Source organism: Neopelma chrysocephalum, unplaced genomic scaffold (assembly GCF_003984885.1).
Source record: "Neopelma chrysocephalum unplaced genomic scaffold, ASM398488v2 Primary Assembly neopelma1_89, whole genome shotgun sequence".
Lineage (NCBI taxonomy): Eukaryota > Metazoa > Chordata > Aves > Passeriformes > Pipridae > Neopelma > Neopelma chrysocephalum.
In genome coordinates, this window is record NW_020897751.1 from 3,881,676 (window position 1) to 3,901,068 (window position 19,393).

A 19,393-nucleotide genomic window follows, 5' to 3' on the forward strand; every position below is an offset into this window, starting at 1 on the left:
GAAGATCCTCAGTACTGCAAAAGCTGGGCAGGGGGCAGACTGACCTGGCAGACAGCAGCGTGGGTATCACACTGCCTCACTGGAGAGGTGCCTTTAACTGGCAGCACAGAGCGCCTGCAGTGAGAGCAGCTTCCTCACACCACCAGAATTTGACACAGTCTTTAACCATTGCTCTCAAAAGTTCATCCAGCATACACAAGTGTTTCCAGGATTTTGTCATTGTATCAAGTGATATCAACTATGGAAACCTCATCCAAAGGGAACTGGGTGAAATGCTGACACAAAGGAGAGAGAGAGAAAAAATCCCAAAAGGCATTCTCATGGGGCAATTAGAGGCTCACTCCCAAACTGCACCTACACACGGTGTGTTTTCCCCCAATTGCTGCTCAGCTGGACTGAGCACACTTACTGCACTGGCAGACAACTGTCACCCAAAATTGTACAGAACAAGTTAACAATTAAAAATTATTTTGATAAGATTAGAAAAAGAGCAGGGGGAGGAAAGGGAATGGAAAGGGGGAGGGGAGTGCCAAATAATGTGAGGGGACACAAAGAACTACTGAGCAGTAGAAAATTAGGTCTGGAGATGCAGAGCGGGGCAGAGGCAGTCAGTCAGCAGAAAAGGATGTCTGACTACATCAATTCACAGCCTAGAGTGGACCCAACAATCTCCTATTATTGTAAAAGAGAAGTACAACTGATCCCCATGGTGGGTGCACATACAGGAGTGTAATCCACACACAACACAACACTCAACTCCATCCTCAGCACCAGCCTTGGGAAGAGGACTGTGCCCTGTCCTGGGAGCTCTGGCACGTCAAGGCACAGATCAGGAGGAGTTAGCTCTGCTGAACATCAGGAGCACTCACAGGTCACATTTTTTCAGCCTCTGATCACAAGGAAAGACGGAAAGAGCTGAGGGAGGGGAAGGGAACTCCCTCTACAGAGACAAATCATACAGAACACCTCTGCTAGGAAAGGTCTTTTTCTTTTTTTTTTTTTTTTTTTACACCCCCCCTTCCTGCGTTGCATCAGGGATGAGCTCTGGACACTGGGAGATCCCGCCAGCTCCATTTATGTTCCACTATTCTAGAACAAGAGTAAAGCAGACAGAGTAGCTGAGCAGCCCATAAATAGGGCTTGTTCTAAAATTAGGCCTTTGATCTTTGAGAGAAAGGGAGAAAAGAAAGAAGAAAATAAGCCACGCTACCAGCCAGAGAGCACGGTTCACTTCTCCTCTATTCATCTTTTAATAACTGCTGGCTTGTGAAGTCAGACACTGACTCCCAGAGGGACTGTCTCTCTCCTCATTGTTTACCCATGCCATCCGAGTCACAACCCCTCTGACCAGCAAAATTCAAAACATCACCTTTCAAGCTCCATCCCACTTTGATCCAGACCTCATTGTGTCTGTAATACAGTAGATTTATTTTTCATTCTCTCTTTTTTTTCTTTCTCTAACGGATGCCACTGGAAAAGGGTCTCTAAGATCCAAATGTTCCTAAACTGGCAGCAAGCTCTGTGAAATACCTGACATGTCAGAATCACTGCGTAACCTGTTCGCTCATCCCTGGGGTATCCTGGCTCCTGGCTTTTGTTGTGCAAGAGAAGACAAGACATGATCTCATTTCTACACAGACAGCAGTTCAATGCACCAAGGGCCCAACACCCAAAAATGGTACAGCCATTTCATACAGACCCTGGCCAGAACAGGGGCACCTCTCCAGGCCCGGGTGAGCAGGTCAGCTCCCTTAACACGCAACTTGGAGGCTTGAGGCCATGTTGATTTTCCCCTTTGTTAGAGCTGCACCCAGTAAAAGTTATTCACAAACCTTCCCTCCCCGCTTTGCAAGGGCCAAACAAGATTTCAAAATTGTAACAACCCTCTCTCTACTTCCTCCTCGTGCAGTTCTCCCTCCAAACCCCATCTCAAGGCAAAACAGAGAATCTGAAGAGTCTGGTGCTCATCTGCCTCCCACAGCCTTGCAGTCAAAGACCTGCAGAGAAAAGGAGCTCACAGCTACAATGGGGAAATTCAGATAAGTGTCTTGAGTACACCAGCTAAACATGCACCAGTTACCTCAAGAAAGAGGTACTGTATTGATAAGCATTTTATTGTGGGAGAAACATATCTATCTTTGGTGAGATAGGGGCAACACTGGTTGCTGAGTTTGGTACCCAGGTTAACAAGGAGACAGTGGACAAGGCTATCAGCGAGTCATCACGAGAAATTATAGCTCCTTCATTATAGCTTATTATTCCAAGACCAACCTTTAGAATGTATTCCCCCCCCTATCAAAGTAGCAGCAGGTTCGTTCCCCACAATATTCCTACAAGTTCATCAAAGCTCAGAACAGAAAGGAGTCCCTACATTCGTCCCGCATATGCCCCTCACAGGGCAACACCAGGATGGAAAGTAAGGCAGAGCACCTGAGGGAAAACCCAATCCAAGGACAGACATTATTTAGAAGAGATGGAAACAGCACAGACAGAAAAGAGCATATTAGCTTAAGAGACAGAAGGCTTTTACCAAGCAGTGCTGTATCAATCAGCCAGTCCCAGACCAAGCAAACAATATTAATGATGTTGCTTAAAACAAAAGGTTTCAGCACAGCCCCACAGGGCATGTTAAAAATGGGTGGTTGGGATAACTCTGCCCCACATCAGTCTGAATTGTACCACATGGGACCAATCTGGCAGCCATTCTAATGGGAGTCAATGACAGCCACACCATTAGCTCAGAAGAAAAGAAAACTTTCATAAAGTCAGCCTGGAAACGCCTGAATAAACTTCAGAGCTCCTAAAACAGTTACTATGGAGTCGCCATGGAAACACGGAATGAGTTAAGCCAAGTGCTAATCTCAGCAAAATACTAAAAAGAATGCTTATAGTCATTTAGCTTCCTTATGGCAAGACTTGCTGCTCAAACACAAGGCTGGCTTACACCCCCAAGGCCCAGACACTCTTTCCTTGCTCAAAAATATACTCCAGTACACAGCTTAGCTATAATTAAAGGGTAAATTTAGCATAACAGGCTAGAAGCCAAGCACAGTAGCAATGTGGGTCTCCTGGAGCCCAAACCCAAACACTCTGGGGAAGGAGAAGAGAGGAATTGTCCTTGCAGAAGGTGGTTTTAAACACAGGTTTGCAGGTCCACCATGGAGCGTGCAGTCCCAGATGGAAGTGGGACAATGTGTGTGGCAAAAACATCCCTGCAGGCTTGAGCAGCTACAGCTTTCCTTCTAGTGAGTGAGTGCCAAGGAACAAGGAGGCAATTGGGACCATCAGCCACATCACCCACCCCACAGGAGCTGTGTGAACAGTATCCAATGGAACCCATTTGTAAGGGTTAATGCCAGCTCCCGCTCTGTGCCAGTCATGCTGCTGTTCAGGACTCTGGGAAAGCAAAGCTCAATTACTCATCCACACAACAGGAAATCCACAACACTCACATGGCACTGCCACACACACAGAGCTGCTTGCTTTGTCCTGGGGGAGGAAAGAAAGATGGGGCTTTGCAGGGGAACAACCGAAAACTTTCTCTTCCCTCTGGTCCTGTAATGAAACCAGCAGGAGAGCATGTGGACTAAAACCATTTACGCACTGCTTGCTTTTTAGTAAACAATGAGGAAAGAGTACATGAAATGCACTGAAAACAGTTGTTAGAAACAATTCTCAAACTGCTGCAGACCTGTTGCTGAACAGCAGCACAAAGGATCAATATCAGGAAGAAGAAAAGGGGAATCAGAACAAACTTTCAACCTGCAGAGATACATGGTTGATCATTTCAGAAAGTCAGGCATTTGACACAGTGAAACTCCACCTGGCTTTTACAGGTATCCCAGCATTAACACAAGCAGGATTTGTGCAGACCTGCACACAGCCAAACCCAGCAACATGGTCAGTGCAGCATTATTCTCCTCAGGCAGCCCAGTAACGTCCCAGTGCCGGAACCCGTTTCTGTGAACACACAGCAGTTTCAGCATCTGATTCTTTCCACTCTCCAGTGTCCATACTGGGAGCTCAAAAGCACACCCTAAAGCTACTTACACTGAAAACAAATCACAGAGCCCCTGCACATCTGTGAAAGAGGCACAGCCTAGTGCTGCACTGCCTTAAACATTACCCAGTGACATTACATCAGGACACCTCTCAAAATTCAAGTACCACAAACTGGCACATGAAGCTAAAAAAAGCATTTATGAAATGTGACAGAACAAAGTAATTTGTATTGAAACTGAGTTAGAAAACTCCAGGAGAAACAAACACCTGAATTTCTCAAAAGTAAATAAATTATACCTATGCTTCTAAAATTTCGTCCTTTCCTCCAAAAACCATAATCCAACTTTTTGGTTTTTCCTCCCCTCAAACTTCGTCTGAATCAATGGGATGAGCTCTCGCCAGAAGAACACAGTTCAAAGAGCAAGGACAGATTTTGCTTTGTCTCAGTAATTACCCCCCAGATGACAGAACTGAAACTTACTCAAAAATTCTTATGGCCAGAATTTCATCACTCCCCGACACATTAACACAAGTGCTTTTCACCACCTTCCACATTTTCCCAGGACACAAAGGTTAGAGGCACATGACTCCCATCACCATTCTGAGCCAATTTTGTTCCAGGTTGTTCATTACATGTTTGTTGTCTGCTAAACCCTGCCCTTTGGGAAGGGATGGAATGAGTAGCTAATTCACTACTAGTGACATATCTGATGTTTATTGATGATGTGAGGACATCTTGCAAGAAGACACCAACTTCAAATTTTCACATAGCAGCAGATCATACACTTATGCTGAACACCATGATTGAAAGAGTGCACAGCTGAGTGGTAAAAGCAAACCTATGGCCTCTGAGCTTTAAAAGTCCATTTCTCTGAGTGCTTCACATTACTGGTCACGGGAGAAGGAAAAACATCAAGGAGCTGCAGCAGTGTAAACATGAAATGCCAAAGAAATTAGTAAAATAGTATTTTATTTTACGAATAAAAACTAAACAGAATTAGGACACGGTTCTATTTTCTCTTTTTCCCTGTTTCCTTTGAACTATGCTGATCATCTCTTTTTGAACCAAAGCCATATCTACCATTCCTGTGCTGATCCTGCCACTCACTCTCCAGCTGTCTCAGCATTTCCTGTGTCAGGAGTCCTTCACGCAGCAGTCTGTTGGCAAGGGATCCCCGGCCGTAGCTTTTCAGATCCTCCTGCCTCGTCCCAGACCGAGAGGCTCTCGTGTTCCTTGCTCTCCTCAGTGCTGGAGCCTCCACTGCAATGGACAGTGCCTCTGGGGACTTGGCACCATGACGGTCAGAAGCCACCCTGGCATCCCTCTTAGCTGTGGGAAAGTCTTCGGACACAACTTCTGCTGTGCCAGGAGCAGCTGCAGACTGGGATGCCCGGATCAGCTTCGTGATGTTGCACACACCAACCTGTATAATGTCATCCAGTTTCTTCTGAATATCCCTTACAAGGGCAGCATCAGGGAACATATCCATGAAGCGGTAACTGAGAGAGGCAAAACAACACCCAGTTAAACCTTTGCACTCCAGGAATGCTGCGTAGGAAAAAATTTATTATGTGGTACATGGGAAGGCCACAGTACTATAAGCTGCATTTCAGCTGCTCCAGTCCAGGATCACCCTGCTTCTACCTTTCTCTCTCTGTCAGTCACAAACTGCTCTCTGCAGAGCCCATGACTTGCTCCCACATCACTACACTTGCATTTGTCAGGATTCTCCCAAGGGCCTAAGGGGCCCATCCTGCACCACGTACACGCAGGCTTGAAGACACTGCTCTTCTAGAACTGTAAGGCAGAAATACTAGGAGAAAATAAAAACAAGTTTTCAAGCACAAAGACAATACCTTAGCCACAGATAGAGGTCAAAAACATCATGAACAGCTTCGAGGTGTACAAGTTCTTTGATGTTTTTTGGAGCAGCCAAGGGCCACTTGGTGTGTCGGCAGAGCCAGTCGAAGGTCAGGGGCTCATTTCGACTGAACTGTCGTGCAAACTGAAAAACAAGCAAGGCCCTCAGTCAGTTAGGAAAGAAGAAATCCCTAAAGAGTTAAATTCCCTGGAGTCTGTGGACAGAAAATACCTGCTTTGTTTTACACAGCCCAAATGCCACACATTCTTTTACTTAATTACTCAACACAGGAGTCACCTCTCCTTTACAGAGCCTCATTAACACAATTTGTCCATGGGCCATGCACAGAGTTAAGTAACAAAGGCATAGAGTTATCCAGAAAAGCATAACACTGAAGGCATTTGATTTCATCCAGCACAGCAGATGGATTTTGTCTTTTTTAATTCTCCTCCTCCTATTTGGTTAATTATCTTGTTTCAGAGTCCCCGGGTTGAGAAAATGTTAAATGTATTCCCTAGCTTAGGAAACACACTACTCACAACCCAAACAGATTAATCTGCACTAGAAAGCAGCCCTTCTGAAACTCAGACACCTCAGCTCTTTAAGTAACAAAAAAACAAGTCAAATAAGATTTAAATCTAAAATTTTCAAAAGTTCTGATGACTTGGAATAACTCCCTCCTAGCTGGCTGATGCTAGAAGTGAGTTTTGTTGGCCAAGGAATGGTGCTTAAATTCACACAAGCATTCACAACATCCTACCTCCCTCCAACACCACATTATGCCCCTCTGCACCTTCATTCCTTAGTGTCTGAATGCTCAGCATTTTCTTAACAAGACACTTTCTGCAACTCTTTCATCAATCAATCAATTTTTAAAGAAGATTATTAGCTCCTTTTGAAAAGCAGGGGTCTAATATTTCTGATCTGAGGGCACCACATCAGTTTCATTTTTACACTACCTCATTTTAAAAGTTTAATGCAGTCTCTAACAAGGGCACAAAGGCAATACTGTCTAACAAAGTAACAGTCTCAAATTAAATTATTAATCTCAAAAACCTGAAAAATCTGCTGACTACAAATTCCTCAAAATAATCACTTTGGGGGCACAGTGAAAAACAGTTCATCCAGGCCTGAAAAGTGAAGTGACATAATTTTGAGAGCAACTTACAGCACTGTGTTTTCTGGGGTTTTAATTCTATGTAACTCTTCTAACATCAGCAATAACCCTTGATCCCACATTCTTCTCTTTTGTTGATAATCTAACACCCTGAAGCAGCAGTAACTTGAGTTTTAATGACTACTTTTAGGCACACTGTGGTGCAAAGCTTAACAGTGCACAAGTGACTAGGGAACATAAGTGATCCCTCCCAGTTCAGAGCTCACCTGCAAGGACAAGCAGGAGGATTCTCTCAGTCAAACAGCAGAAAAGCTGTCCAAACCTTAATTTACATCACGAGAACCAATTCTCAGGAGTTAAAAGCTTTGGTCCATAAAATTAGTGAAGAATGCAATTAGGAAAAAAAATACATCTCCAAATATTTTATATTACTGCCCGTGAGCACTTTAAGAATGCTCTCCAATGACCTAATGACAAATCCCACAGTAAATACAGCAAAAACAGTCTCACTGCACCAAGACCCACTTGCTCCAATATAAACATCACATTTGTTTGAGGAAAAAGCCAGCTGACCTTCAGCAATGTGGTACACACAAAAGGCTCTTTTCTGTTCAAGGGGGCAGTGCAGAAGACATATCGTGACCGCAGATTTAGTGGAATGTGCTGAATCATATCTGCTAGAAATTTAAAGTCATCAATATTGCAGACAAAGTACATCCCATCGACTTGTGAGAGACTCACAAAAATATCCTGTGAAAATACAACCAAAGAAAGAGAATGTTATTAGAAGAGGGGGTTGTTAAACTTTGCATTACCAAACCAAAAAATTATTTAGTGTTTCAAATGCTGGTTAAACTGAAAGAACAGCTAAAAGCCATCAAATTTGACCACAGTAATAAAAAAGGGGCAGGGGGGTTCCCTCTACTCTTTAGCAGAGCTTGCATGAAATTCTCCAACACAGGATCAGAGGAGAAGACATAACACACTATGCTTTATTTAAACATTTTCAGTTAGTCTCCCGAATAACAAAGTTCTGGAACTGTGCATTTTAGTTACAAAGAACACCATTATAGGGCTGTTACTACTATGTTTAGAAATTTCTCCAGGTTTGTCACCTAGCATGACCCAAAAAGCTAACGTTACAGCATTGAGTTCAATAATTGAGGTATCTTTAGCTCAATGTCAGGCTCAGATCTATTTTAGGAAGAAAGAAAACACAAGATAAATACAGTATTGCAAAAGTGGAGTTCAAAGAAAACCTGAAACATATCCAAGGTTTGGAGAAATAGGAGATGCCAGGGCACACTGCAGAATTTCTATGGGCCCCCAAAATTATTTCTCCAGTGTAAATCTCTGAAAGAGTTTTAAAAAACATCTTTAGAGAAACACTGAGTTTCTTAATTAAATATGTGACTCAATACTTAAGATATCAATAACTACACAGGGTTCTTATCTTAATACTTCTATGGTGGCCCAGAAATTGCTAATAGTAAAATTTTAAAGATGTGCTCCCTACCAGCCTAAGTCTCCCAGGAGTCTCCAGGTATAATCTTTTATCTCAAGGTTAGAAATCACACACTTTGCTACATAACAGTACATCAGCAGAGAACAATAATGCACATTTAAATCCATGAATGCTACTAAGAGTTTCTCAGTCTCCACAAAATCTTTTTTCTCAAAGTTACACAAGCATTGTTACACCATAAAATCCATGGAAACAGGGAAAGAAAATCAGGTAGCTCTCAGATATACAGAAACCTGACATGACCAGTCTAGTTTCACAGGAATTTTCAAATAATTTACCAAAATTTCAATCTCTATTATTTTCAGCCTCAGACCAAAATGTCTACATTTAAAATTCAGAAAAGGTGAAATGAAAAGGCTGCTGCATAGAATTCAACATGTGTGAAAATATTTACATGCTTGAAGAGCTTTCAAGTTTATTACAGCACAGAAAAGTTAAGCATTCTAAACCTATTTACAGTCAGTGCTGTGATAGAGAGAAGAATCCAACTGATAAAAAATACACACAAGGCTGTCTGTCAGGTTCCCACAGTTTATGTTTGTACAAAAGCAGTGACTGTAAGTAATGCTTCATTTTTAATGCAAAAGCTAATATTTTGGTCATTCTTACAATTAGATTGGATAGAGTAGCATCAGGAAGATGATAAGCAAACATTTCTATCTGCTCAGGAGTAGGATGCAGGCCAGCTGCCTAAAGGGAAAATAAAGGAAAAAAAATCCATTAATTCTCAATATTGTTTTAAAGTTAATGCACCAGAAGCAACACACAGAAAGACAAAATGCAAGAAAGAAACCAAAGCACCCTACAGACTCCAGTTTATTTAGCACATTTATCTGAAACTTGGGAACTTCTGTGCTTGAGCTTTTAATGCTTAAAAGAGCAGCTTCAGTATAAATGCAACATCTATCCAAAGTCACTCTGGCATGACACAATCCACTTTTATTACTACATTGTAAACAGACACAAGGAAAAATAATTTGGGAACAGAACATCATAAACCAGCCCCAGAGCACATCTGTGCTAACTGGGTACTGAGTCTCTCACCTTCACAGGGGGCACAGCCTCGCTCAGAATTTCCTTCAGCTGCACGAGGTCCTCGCGGTGCATCGTGGTGACCTCCCCCTGTGTGAAGGACGAGCCAAAACGCCCGGCTCTGCCTGCAATCTGCAGGGCCTGGGAGGTGGGAATGGAGTCTATTTCCTTCTCTCCCTTCTCATTGACAGTCGGCTTCACTATGGAGTTAAAGATTATTCTTCGTATACACCTGGAATATTTGAACGAAAGCAAAGAGGAATCTTTTTTTCTTGCAAATTACTTCCAATATGAAGAATGAAAGCCTTTTATTTTTTATAAGTTTTTTTCTTCTCTAGAAATTAAGGTATCACAGAGACTACCTATGGACACGGCGTATTCCAAAGGGCATGACAATACTTCTGGTTAGTCACAGGAGAATTATCAGCCCTGCACATATCAATCATGTTCTAGTAGGGTCCCAATCCATTCACCATCAGTAGTTTATAGCAAAGTGACTGCATCACCTTCACCAACAAAACACACCTGAAACTGGGCTGAACTTGCTCTGCATTTCAGAAATGCAAGAGACTGGTAACTCTGACAACCTAACACATGTGACTCTTGTTGATCCAGTAGGCACTGTTAGCCACTATCACACGGAATTAGGCCAAGGGAGCCATTAATTCTTGGAATCAGTTTTAAAATTAAAGCTTAATTCTGCCCAACCAAATTGAACACTACTTCAGAATGAAAATGTATGTACTGTATTATCTAGACATAGAAGATATTTGGCCAAATTAATCAGACTGGGGAGAAACAAGCAAGGAAATTAATGCAGGCATAACACCCAAAAGAAAAAAAATACCATAACCTGCAAGTACTTACAAATTGAGTCCCATTCCAATTGCATCTGTAGCAACTAAAATTTTGCATGGATCATCAGGATCGTTGAATTTCTTTGCCTGTTCAAGTTTTGTTCCTAAAACAGAATGACAAAACACATAGCAAACTGCCTACAAATCAAAGACAACATATCACTAAGCCCAGTGCTGTTTTAAAAGGCTGAGAGGAAAAAACTGGTATTTGATTGGTATTTGGATGTTTTGGAGAGAAGGGGGCAGGAGGGACTTAAATCATTCCCAGAGCTGTGGATAGACCTCATTTAATTATATCTATCTGAAGATCAAAATTAAGTACATAATAAAGGTCTAATCCCAAGATTAAAACACCAGTCAACAAAAGCCGATTACTTTCTTTAACTATACAGAGAAGCAAAACTAGGAAACTTGTGCTGCTTTATTTTAAAATAAAGAAAGCAGTGCAAGGGTTTTTTCCTAAGAAAAGCAGCAGGGAGCAGAACATTCCCTTACCAATAAAGGAAGAGTGCTTTACCTGGTGGCAGACTGCCATATATGACAGCACATTCTAATCCTCTGGCTTCAATCTGTCGGCTCACAGAGTAAATGTCATTCTTACTGAAGCAGACAATGCAGTCCCCAGGACGGAGGTTATCCAAGGATTCCAAGGCATAATCCAGCACAGTCAGAGGAGTGAGTCTCTTGTAGTGTCGGACCTGGAATTAAAGTTGTCAAGGATATTTCTTTAAATTAAAAACTTCCTGTGGAATATCAACCAGTACATTTATTATCGCATGTGACTGTAGCGCTGAGGGACCTCTCAGTCCTGAAGGGATAATTCCTGGAGAGAAGGAGATGTACACCCTTGCATACCAGCAGCACTTCCCAAGCTGAGAACTATACAGCTTTTTCAAGAAACAGAAGAACTACGTATTTTTTACATGTAAACTAGATTAAAGAAAAGTAGTACACAGGCTACATCCCTTGATCTATCAAAAAATGAGTGTCTGCTTTCAGTCGGGTATCTGAATGCTCTCACTGGTCCTCCCTTTGCAGAATTACATACCCCACCACACACAGACATATAAAGCTACAGCTAATTCACCTTGAAATCCTGAAGGCTGGACTTTACTGGGAGCATATTTTGTTTCTAAATACACTTCTCAAAAGAACCTTATCAATTAAAAATACATACATTTACCTCCTTTCCTCATCATGTGGAGAATAACTTTCAACCAACCCAGTAAAATTAGCAAACCTGAGGCCACTGTGCCCTCCAGGAAGATCAGAATTGTAAAGAGAGCCCCTGAACAGCTGTAGCACCTGCAAAATTCCCTGAGGGGAACACAGCAAAGCACTTTTCTTTGAACTCAGCAAAGCACTTACCATCTTTCAGCAAAACAGTACCACTATTTAAAAAGAAAAAGAAAGAACTTTGCAACATCTCCTTTGATTCACAGAAGCCAAGAATCATTCTAACAATGGCTCCCATAGGATAACTTTGATCAGTGATACCCTCAAAAGACCATACATTTTTTGCCTGTTTTACAGCAAGGAGAACCTGATGTTCTGTCCTTAGCTTCTCAGAACTAAAATACCTACTTCAACTTCCTCCCCCGTGGTGTACATGAGCTCTGTCACCAAGTCAACAGCAGCAGCTTCTCCACAAACATGGATTTCTTCTGCACAGAGGCCTGAACAAGGTCCAGTGAAATAAAAAGAAAAGTTACTTATTTATAAACAACAGTAGCTTTAGCTGACTCTTAAGTTACCGAAAAATTGCATTTATCACATTAGTGTGATAATTAGAGCAGCCAATACCTCAGTGCACACTCAGCCAAAACAAGAAGTACCCTCCAACCACTGATCAAATGGAGCAAAGCTTTTATTTACTATTTATGTTTAATAACTCCCAAACCACAGCACAACTGAGTGTCTTTATTTTCTGCATTAATTGAACCCTAATGCACTCAGAATAAATAAGGCAAAAAAACAGAGGCAGAGGAAATGTGAAAAAACATTCTGTTGAACCCATCATCAAAAGCAACCTAGGGAAGGGGCAAGGGCAGAGGGAATCAGATTCCAAACTTCTGTGAAAAAATACGAGGAAAAATGTTTCAAAATTTCCTCTTGAAAAATTCTAAATTTTTCCTCTTGAAAAATTCTAAAATTATCAAAACAAGCATTCTTCTATGAATTTTACAGATTGATGCAACTCTATAAATGAGCCATTTGAAATTAACACTAAAATATTTAAAGATGACATACATTGAACAGTATCTCTTCCTAAGGCAATCCCTGAAAATTGGTGTTGTTTTAATGGAACAAAAAAGCATAGTTCTAGAAAATACTCAATGCAAAAAGACAGCACGATGTAGCAAAGACTCCACATTATCCAAGGAAGGAAAACTATGAAGGAAAACTAAAGGAAGAATGTAAATAAAATTTTTAAAAAACACTCATTAAGTAAAACATGACAGGTAACTTTCTGCCATGCAGACAAATCCTTTGGGGCAGAGTATCTCTCTAACTTGCTATGAAAAGACTTATGAAGAAAAAAATACTTTTATTTTGCATCCCATATTGTAATAACTTATGAATATACTGACTGCTAAGCTTGCATTTAACGTGCCATTTGCAGTTAAACAGGTTCATTGCCAACATAAACCAGCTTACCCAGAAGGGCTCTCGTCCAAGCCCACCCTCTGGCAGGATCTCTGATCATCTGAATTTCATCAATCACAGCAACTTCATCTTAAAATAAAAAAGAAAAAACACGATGCACCAAGGAAGAGAACGTGGAACAGCAGTACAACACACAAAGGGACTCAGAGGCCTTCTAAATAAGGTTTCTCAAATCAAGTTAATCCTCTACCACCAGAAAGCTACTCTGAGATGATCTGGGTTTCTTGAACTGCTCTAACATAGTTCAGAAATTGTTGAAATAAGAGTGAAAGGGAATAGCTGAGCTACTTCAGAGTCCAAGCAATAATACACATGAAGATCCCCCTGATAAGACTGAAACAATGATGTATACATACAAGGTGTGTTAGTGCTGCACATTTCAATGGTACAGGCAATATGAGGAGCTTGTCTGGCATCTTCATTGGCATAGACACGCTCTTCTCCCGTCACCAGGTCACATGGCACGTTCTAAAGGAATTCAAAAAACTCAGGTTAAGTTTCTTTAATATAACAGAATTCTCTTTCCAAAGGGGAATAAAATCAGTTTCTTACAGTAGCTTCTAGGACAGTATAATGGAAGCTTTTCCAGAAAATAACTACCCTGCTCTCTGAGACTTGTGCCCTGTATTTGTCCTGTCAGACTAGAGGTATAATGAAGAGGTAGTATCTGTAATTAGACGCCTTCCCCTACTCCTGCAGATTACATCTTCCCCTGAGCATTTCAGAACTGTCACAACTGCAAAAAAGAACTGTCAGAAGAGCTGCAGAACAGGAGGCAGATAAAGCAAGGCCCAGCAGTGAAGGAACCTTGCAAGCTCCAGCCTCCTCCAGTTCATTTGGGGATTGTTTTCACACACACTGAACACATGGGAATGAAGTACAGCAACTACCAACAGGGAACATCACTGCATGGTACCCACAGCCACTACGTGGTGCACATTACCTAGGACTTGTCTCCTAGGACAAGCCAATCTTTCTCATGTGTGAGTTTGATAAACCAGTAAGAGAAATTAAAAATTCCACATCAAAAAAAGAGAAATCGCAAAATCATTTGTGAACACTACTGTACACACACACACTGTGCTGCATTAACATGTGATGTGTGGTTCTAATGTTTCAGAACTGATTCTGTGCAGCTGGAAACACACCGGTGGGAAGCCTCCAAAAATATGCCAGAAGTAATAAAAAAAAGCACACAGTATTGAAAATTTCCTCTGGAACCTGAGACAGGGCACTGCTCTTCAACTCAACACATCTGAGTCTGCAAAATTTTTCATAGATGGTGAAATGCAATATATTTAAACATAGAAGCAGAAGGTTGAGGGGAGTTAAGCAAGGGTAATTAATAAAATAAAGGTCATGGGTAAAAGAGGCATGGTTCCCATGCTGAAAAACCTAATAGTAGAGCCTGGCTAAACCTGGAGAGCAACAAATCACAGGCTAAGGGAGGCAGGGTACAGGGATGATTGCACAGGATGTGCTGTGGGGACAGTGCTGTTCCATCTGGAGAAATGATGTTCCATTCTGCTCACCTAAAGCATTAATGCACAACTGGCATTGCCATGAGCTGCAAAGCAAAGGCACCTGTCCAAGCACACACTGCTCCAGGGAATACCTGGAGCAGCTACAGGACTTTACAGACATGCATTCCTGACACTGTCCCAGTGCTAAGGATGTTGGGAAGCGATATGACATACTGACAGCATCGTTAGTCTTTTGGAAGATCTCATGAGCCAGAAGTTTTAGTGGGCCGCAGTATATTCCAGATTTGGCTGACAGAAATCTCTGGATAGCATGGTAAGTTTTTCCACTGTTTGTAGGACCGGCATGGAATATTATCTTTCTCTGAATAGCCCTGGCATCTGGATACCTAAAACATACACACAAAAAAAAGCAGATCTGTTGAACATTTATCCAGTATTCTGGATACCGATTCAGGAGAAATTGGAAATTAGCTTAAATATTTATTTATTAATAGACTTTTTAATGTGTATTGAAAGTAGAAAGATCAAGTTCTTAAACAGAGTCAGTATAAAGAGGTTACTACATCTTATAGATTCATCTTCTATATCATACAATGCTTTCAAAGATTCAGAGTCAAATTCACACATTGTGTTCAAAATACTTCTCATTATTCCTCTTAATCCTGTCTCCTCGAGTTTATTAACGTTGCAGTGTTCTGCTGTGCTACCTCCCAAAAATACAGCCAGAAAACAGCTTTCTGGAAAGGCCATCCAGTGACTTTCATTGCTGATATAACCTTATTTTCCTTTTAATTCACTGCAATGTAGCTTGTAAAAAATTTGAGTTCCTGACAGAAATTATGGTAAAACAGAGAAATGGAACTGCAAATGTAGCACAATCACACATCACAAAGCTGAAGTCCCCAGACTCTGAAGTTCTATGACACTGAGAAAAGAAAGCAGTGCAGCCCCTGCCCTCACTGACCAGTTGGGTGGCAGCCTCAGGTCGCTGATCTTGCGCAGGTCGTCCATGCAGTCCAGCATGGGGAAGATCTGCTTGGCATGCCTCAGGAAAAACGGGAAGAGGTCATCCACATGGCCTACGGGACAAACCCTGCTCAGTTTGCATGCTTGGCTCACAGCATGTACCATCATCATAAACTTGGAAAAAAAATTTCCACTACTTCCACCACACACTTCCGCAATTCTTTCCCCTCCCGGCTCTCTACAAAGTTCAATAATTATCTCAGTTGCAGAAAGGTGAGCTAACATGGACTCATTAAGCAATGTAATTCAAATCCAATGGTATGAAAAAGCTGGCTCTCATTTTGGTATATTCACTCTGGTCAGCCTACATGCCTGAAGAACTTCTCAATAAAATGAGAAACTGGGGGAAAGCTGGATGAGAAAGAGCTTTAGCCTTTGCTTCCTAAACTCATGTGCTGCCTTGGAATAAAATAGAAGTAAAATAAAAGCTTCCAAAATGCTTTTATGAAAAAACAGAGCAGACCACGATATTGTGCAGCTTCCCTAAGCTACACAGACACACGATGCTGGTTAAAAATTCAAAGGTTCCAATCCCTAAGTGAGAAAATAAAACCAGAGAAATGAACTCAGAAGAGACATTTGGGTTCACTCTTCTGAATGTTTGCAGAGCAGACGTGTGGCCTTAAAGGTCTCATTTCAGGTCACACTTCTCTACTGTCCCTCCTGGGTTTTTTAAACTGAGAATTAGTATTCAATAAATCAAAATTATGGTGAAAATTTGAAAAAACTAATATATTCAATTATCATCTTTGGACAAGCAAAACTTAAAACAAAAAAATTTTAAAACTGCCACAATAAACAACCCTTTATACTTTCATTTATGAGAGTTTTAAGGCACATATAAACAATGCTCATATGTAACTAAATAAGGAGAAGAAACAAGAAAATCCTCTGGAAGATTTTATGCACAAGTAATATAAAAAGACAATTTCCCAGGATTGCCAACATATAGAACATACACATTTACATTTGAAGACAAAACTAATGGCCAATGTAACCTTTAAATTCCCATCATTAAAACAGACATACTGTGCCCAAGTTCTGCAGCTCAAACCATGGAAAAGGCTGGTTCTGCTGTTCCCAGCTGGCATCACCCCTCAGTTAGTGCTGTTAAGGACAACACAGGACGTACTAAGTAAGCAAACACTCACCTCGGTGAGTGCCACAGGGAACCAGCACTGTCAGAGCTGTATTCCCAATCCCTAAAAGCCACCTGGCCAGCAGAGAGTTCTCCAAGTGCCCCCTAGTGACTACTCGATTGCCGAGAGGAATAAATACAACAGTTCTGTTTCCATTTCAGCCTGAAGATGCTATAAAACAACAGGCTGGTTCTTGCCAACACCTCCACCTCTCTCATTTCCACTGCAGAAGGTTCAAGAACAGAACGCTCCCTAGGATGGGCACAAATCCTAGCAGGGATTTTTAAGCTGTCTGACATCATAGCAGGGGGTCCACAGGTACGTAGGTAAAGCATACAGGTCAAAACTAAGGAAAAAATGTAACATTTTATTTTACAAGCACTCCAGATACTTGCCTGCATCACAGCATATATCATTGAGAATAATATGCAAATCGGCACTCACAGAGCTGGATTCCATGATATATTTCCTAAAGCTTATAAACGCTTGGTGAAACAGGCGAGCTGCAAAAAATCAAAACAAGGAACAAAATCACTGTGACCAGGACCAGAAAACTGTGTTTGTAAACATCCACCAAAACACTGAAGCAATCCATTAAAAATCTATACCTTAATGTAAGCTATTAAAAGTAAATATATAAGGTTATTTGAACTGAGTGACAGAGACAAGGTAAACAAGCAGTGTTGTAAGACCCATAAAAGATGAGCTCTGCCTAATACTGTATCTGAATTAAAACAGGTTTCACTTTAAAAATAAACTTAGAACATGTTCTTACCATCTAATCCATTTTCTGCTCCTAGTCTTTGGATTTCTTTTCTTTTGTAGAACTTGTTTAAATTTTTTAGAACTTCACCTGTAGAAAAAGAGAAACTTTTTTTTTTAGTTTGCTTAAAATTAAATCACATTCTGCTGGCCCAAAGACCCTGGCTTATCGTCTCCTTACTCTGGAGAGAGGGAATCTCGTCATGGTGAACAGACTCAAATGAATTCTCCCTAAATTAAACACAATCAGTGACTGACACTATTGTGGAGAAGGACCATCTTCAACTGCAGCAGAGTAAGAAGCGCCATGAAGATGAGGGCAGCATTTGAGACACTCTCCCTGGTACTCGATAAGAAAGCATAAAGGTGGGAACCTACAGCCAATATGTTATGGAACAAACTAAATAATGTTTTGGGGTGGGTTATTTTTGCTTTTTATCAGCACCCATCAAGAAACAGCAGGTTTCTGTGTGAAAAGCAGATCTGCTTAAACTACTCAGTGACTGAGATGTTGTTTCAGGGAGTCCTTGTATCTTCTCTTCGGGGCTCCTCTCTTGCGGCAGCCAGTGGCAAGTTCACCATAAAGCAGGATCTTAGGGAGGTGGTGGTTGGTCCTTCATCCTTGAGACGTGCCCTGCCCAACGCAGCTGTGTTCTCAGCAACATGGCCTCAATACTTGTGACTGCTGCTTGTTCTAGAACAGGTGTATTGGTCACATAATCTGACCAGTGGATGTTCAGGATTGTACGGAGGCAGCGTTGATGGAAGCGTTCTAGGAGACGCAGGTGGTGGCGGTAGATGACCCATGATTCAGATCCGTATAAGAGAGTAGACAGCACAATGGCTCTGTAAACACTGATCTTGGTACTTTTCTTCAAGTGTTTATTTCGCCACTTCGGAGTTTTCAGAGTGCTTCGGAGTTTTCCAAAGGCACTATATGCCTTTGCTAACCTGTTGTCTATCTCTCCGTCAATCCTACCGTACGAGGGGATGAGGTTACCTAGGTAATTAAACTGCTGGACTGATTTGAGCTCTGATTCGCCAATCTCAGCCTTGGCCATATTGATCAACATAACTGGTCTACTCTGGCCTCCAATCTGGAGGTCTGGAGACACAGCATCTATTACGCTGCTGATGCCTTTGAGAAAGCTCGCAGGATCACCCTTGAGGAGAAAAGACAATACAGAAAGAATCGTGCCCTGCAGAATATATCACCTAAGGAGTCTTTCTGCTGTGCCTTTTGCAACCGGACGTGCCTATCTCCTACTGGCCTTTTTAGCCATCAGCACGCTTGTAACAAACGTGGGTAGAGCCCTTCCCAAATCTTCGTTTCCAAAGCCTAGCCATGATGATGATGACTCAGTGACTAAACATCCGCCTCGAGGGCTGGCGAGGCCTCACGGCCGGTGCCCGAAGGCCGCCCGTCCCCTCACGGTCCAGCCCGCACTCACCCTTGTCGAGGGGTCGCGTGAGCTCGGCGCCCACGTCCTCCCCGGCCGCGCCGCCGGGGCCGGGCTTCAGCGGCACGGGCACGAAGAGCGAGGTGTCGGGGGCCCGGGAGCCGCCGTCCCCGGAGGACCATGAGGACAGTGATGACGGTGATGACGGTGAGGACGGCGCTGCCGCAGCGGGGCGGCCATGTCTGAGCGCGAGCCCCGCGCGCGCCGGGAGCCGCCGCAGCAGCGGCCACGCGCAGCGACTCATCCGCGGGCAAGGGCGGCAGCGGCGGCGCGCGCACAAAGCGCGTCACTGCCGCGCGCCCGCCCCGCCCCGCGCGTGCGCCGCACCCCTTCACACACACACAACCCCCCCCCCCGCCTCCCACAGCGCCCTCAGGGAGGGCACAGCCCGCAGCGAGCGAGAGGGCAGCTGTTCAACTGTTCAAACTGCGGCGCGGGAGGGCTCCCCCAGTGCCCTCAG

The 19,393-nt window shown here is 42.5% G+C and overlaps 1 protein-coding gene across 3 annotated transcripts; it reads right to left on the reverse strand.

Moving 5' to 3' along the window:
- Positions 1-4,695: 4,695 nt before the first annotated feature.
- SUPV3L1 (Suv3 like RNA helicase) lies at positions 4,696-19,197 on the reverse strand. Of its 3 annotated transcripts, XM_027692907.1 has the most exons (15): positions 18,925-19,197; positions 17,487-17,564; positions 17,107-17,214; positions 15,511-15,625; positions 14,764-14,932; positions 13,419-13,530; positions 13,054-13,131; positions 11,980-12,071; positions 10,913-11,093; positions 10,406-10,499; positions 9,551-9,770; positions 9,116-9,196; positions 7,555-7,731; positions 5,860-6,008; positions 4,696-5,502 (listed from the first exon to the last, which is right to left on the reverse strand). In XM_027692907.1, exons 1-15 carry the CDS (start codon positions 19,175-19,177, stop codon positions 5,013-5,015), a joined length of 2,397 nt encoding a protein of 798 aa, XP_027548708.1. In that variant the 5' UTR covers positions 19,178-19,197; the 3' UTR covers positions 4,696-5,012. The 3 variants fall into 3 exon arrangements, with proteins under 3 accessions (XP_027548708.1, XP_027548709.1, XP_027548710.1); XM_027692908.1 differs by lacking the exon at positions 18,925-19,197 and having other exon boundaries at positions 17,156-17,214; positions 17,487-17,539; XM_027692909.1 differs by lacking the exons at positions 15,511-15,625; positions 17,107-17,214; positions 17,487-17,564; positions 18,925-19,197 and having other exon boundaries at positions 14,760-14,872.
- Between the last annotated feature and the right edge of the window lie 196 nt (positions 19,198-19,393).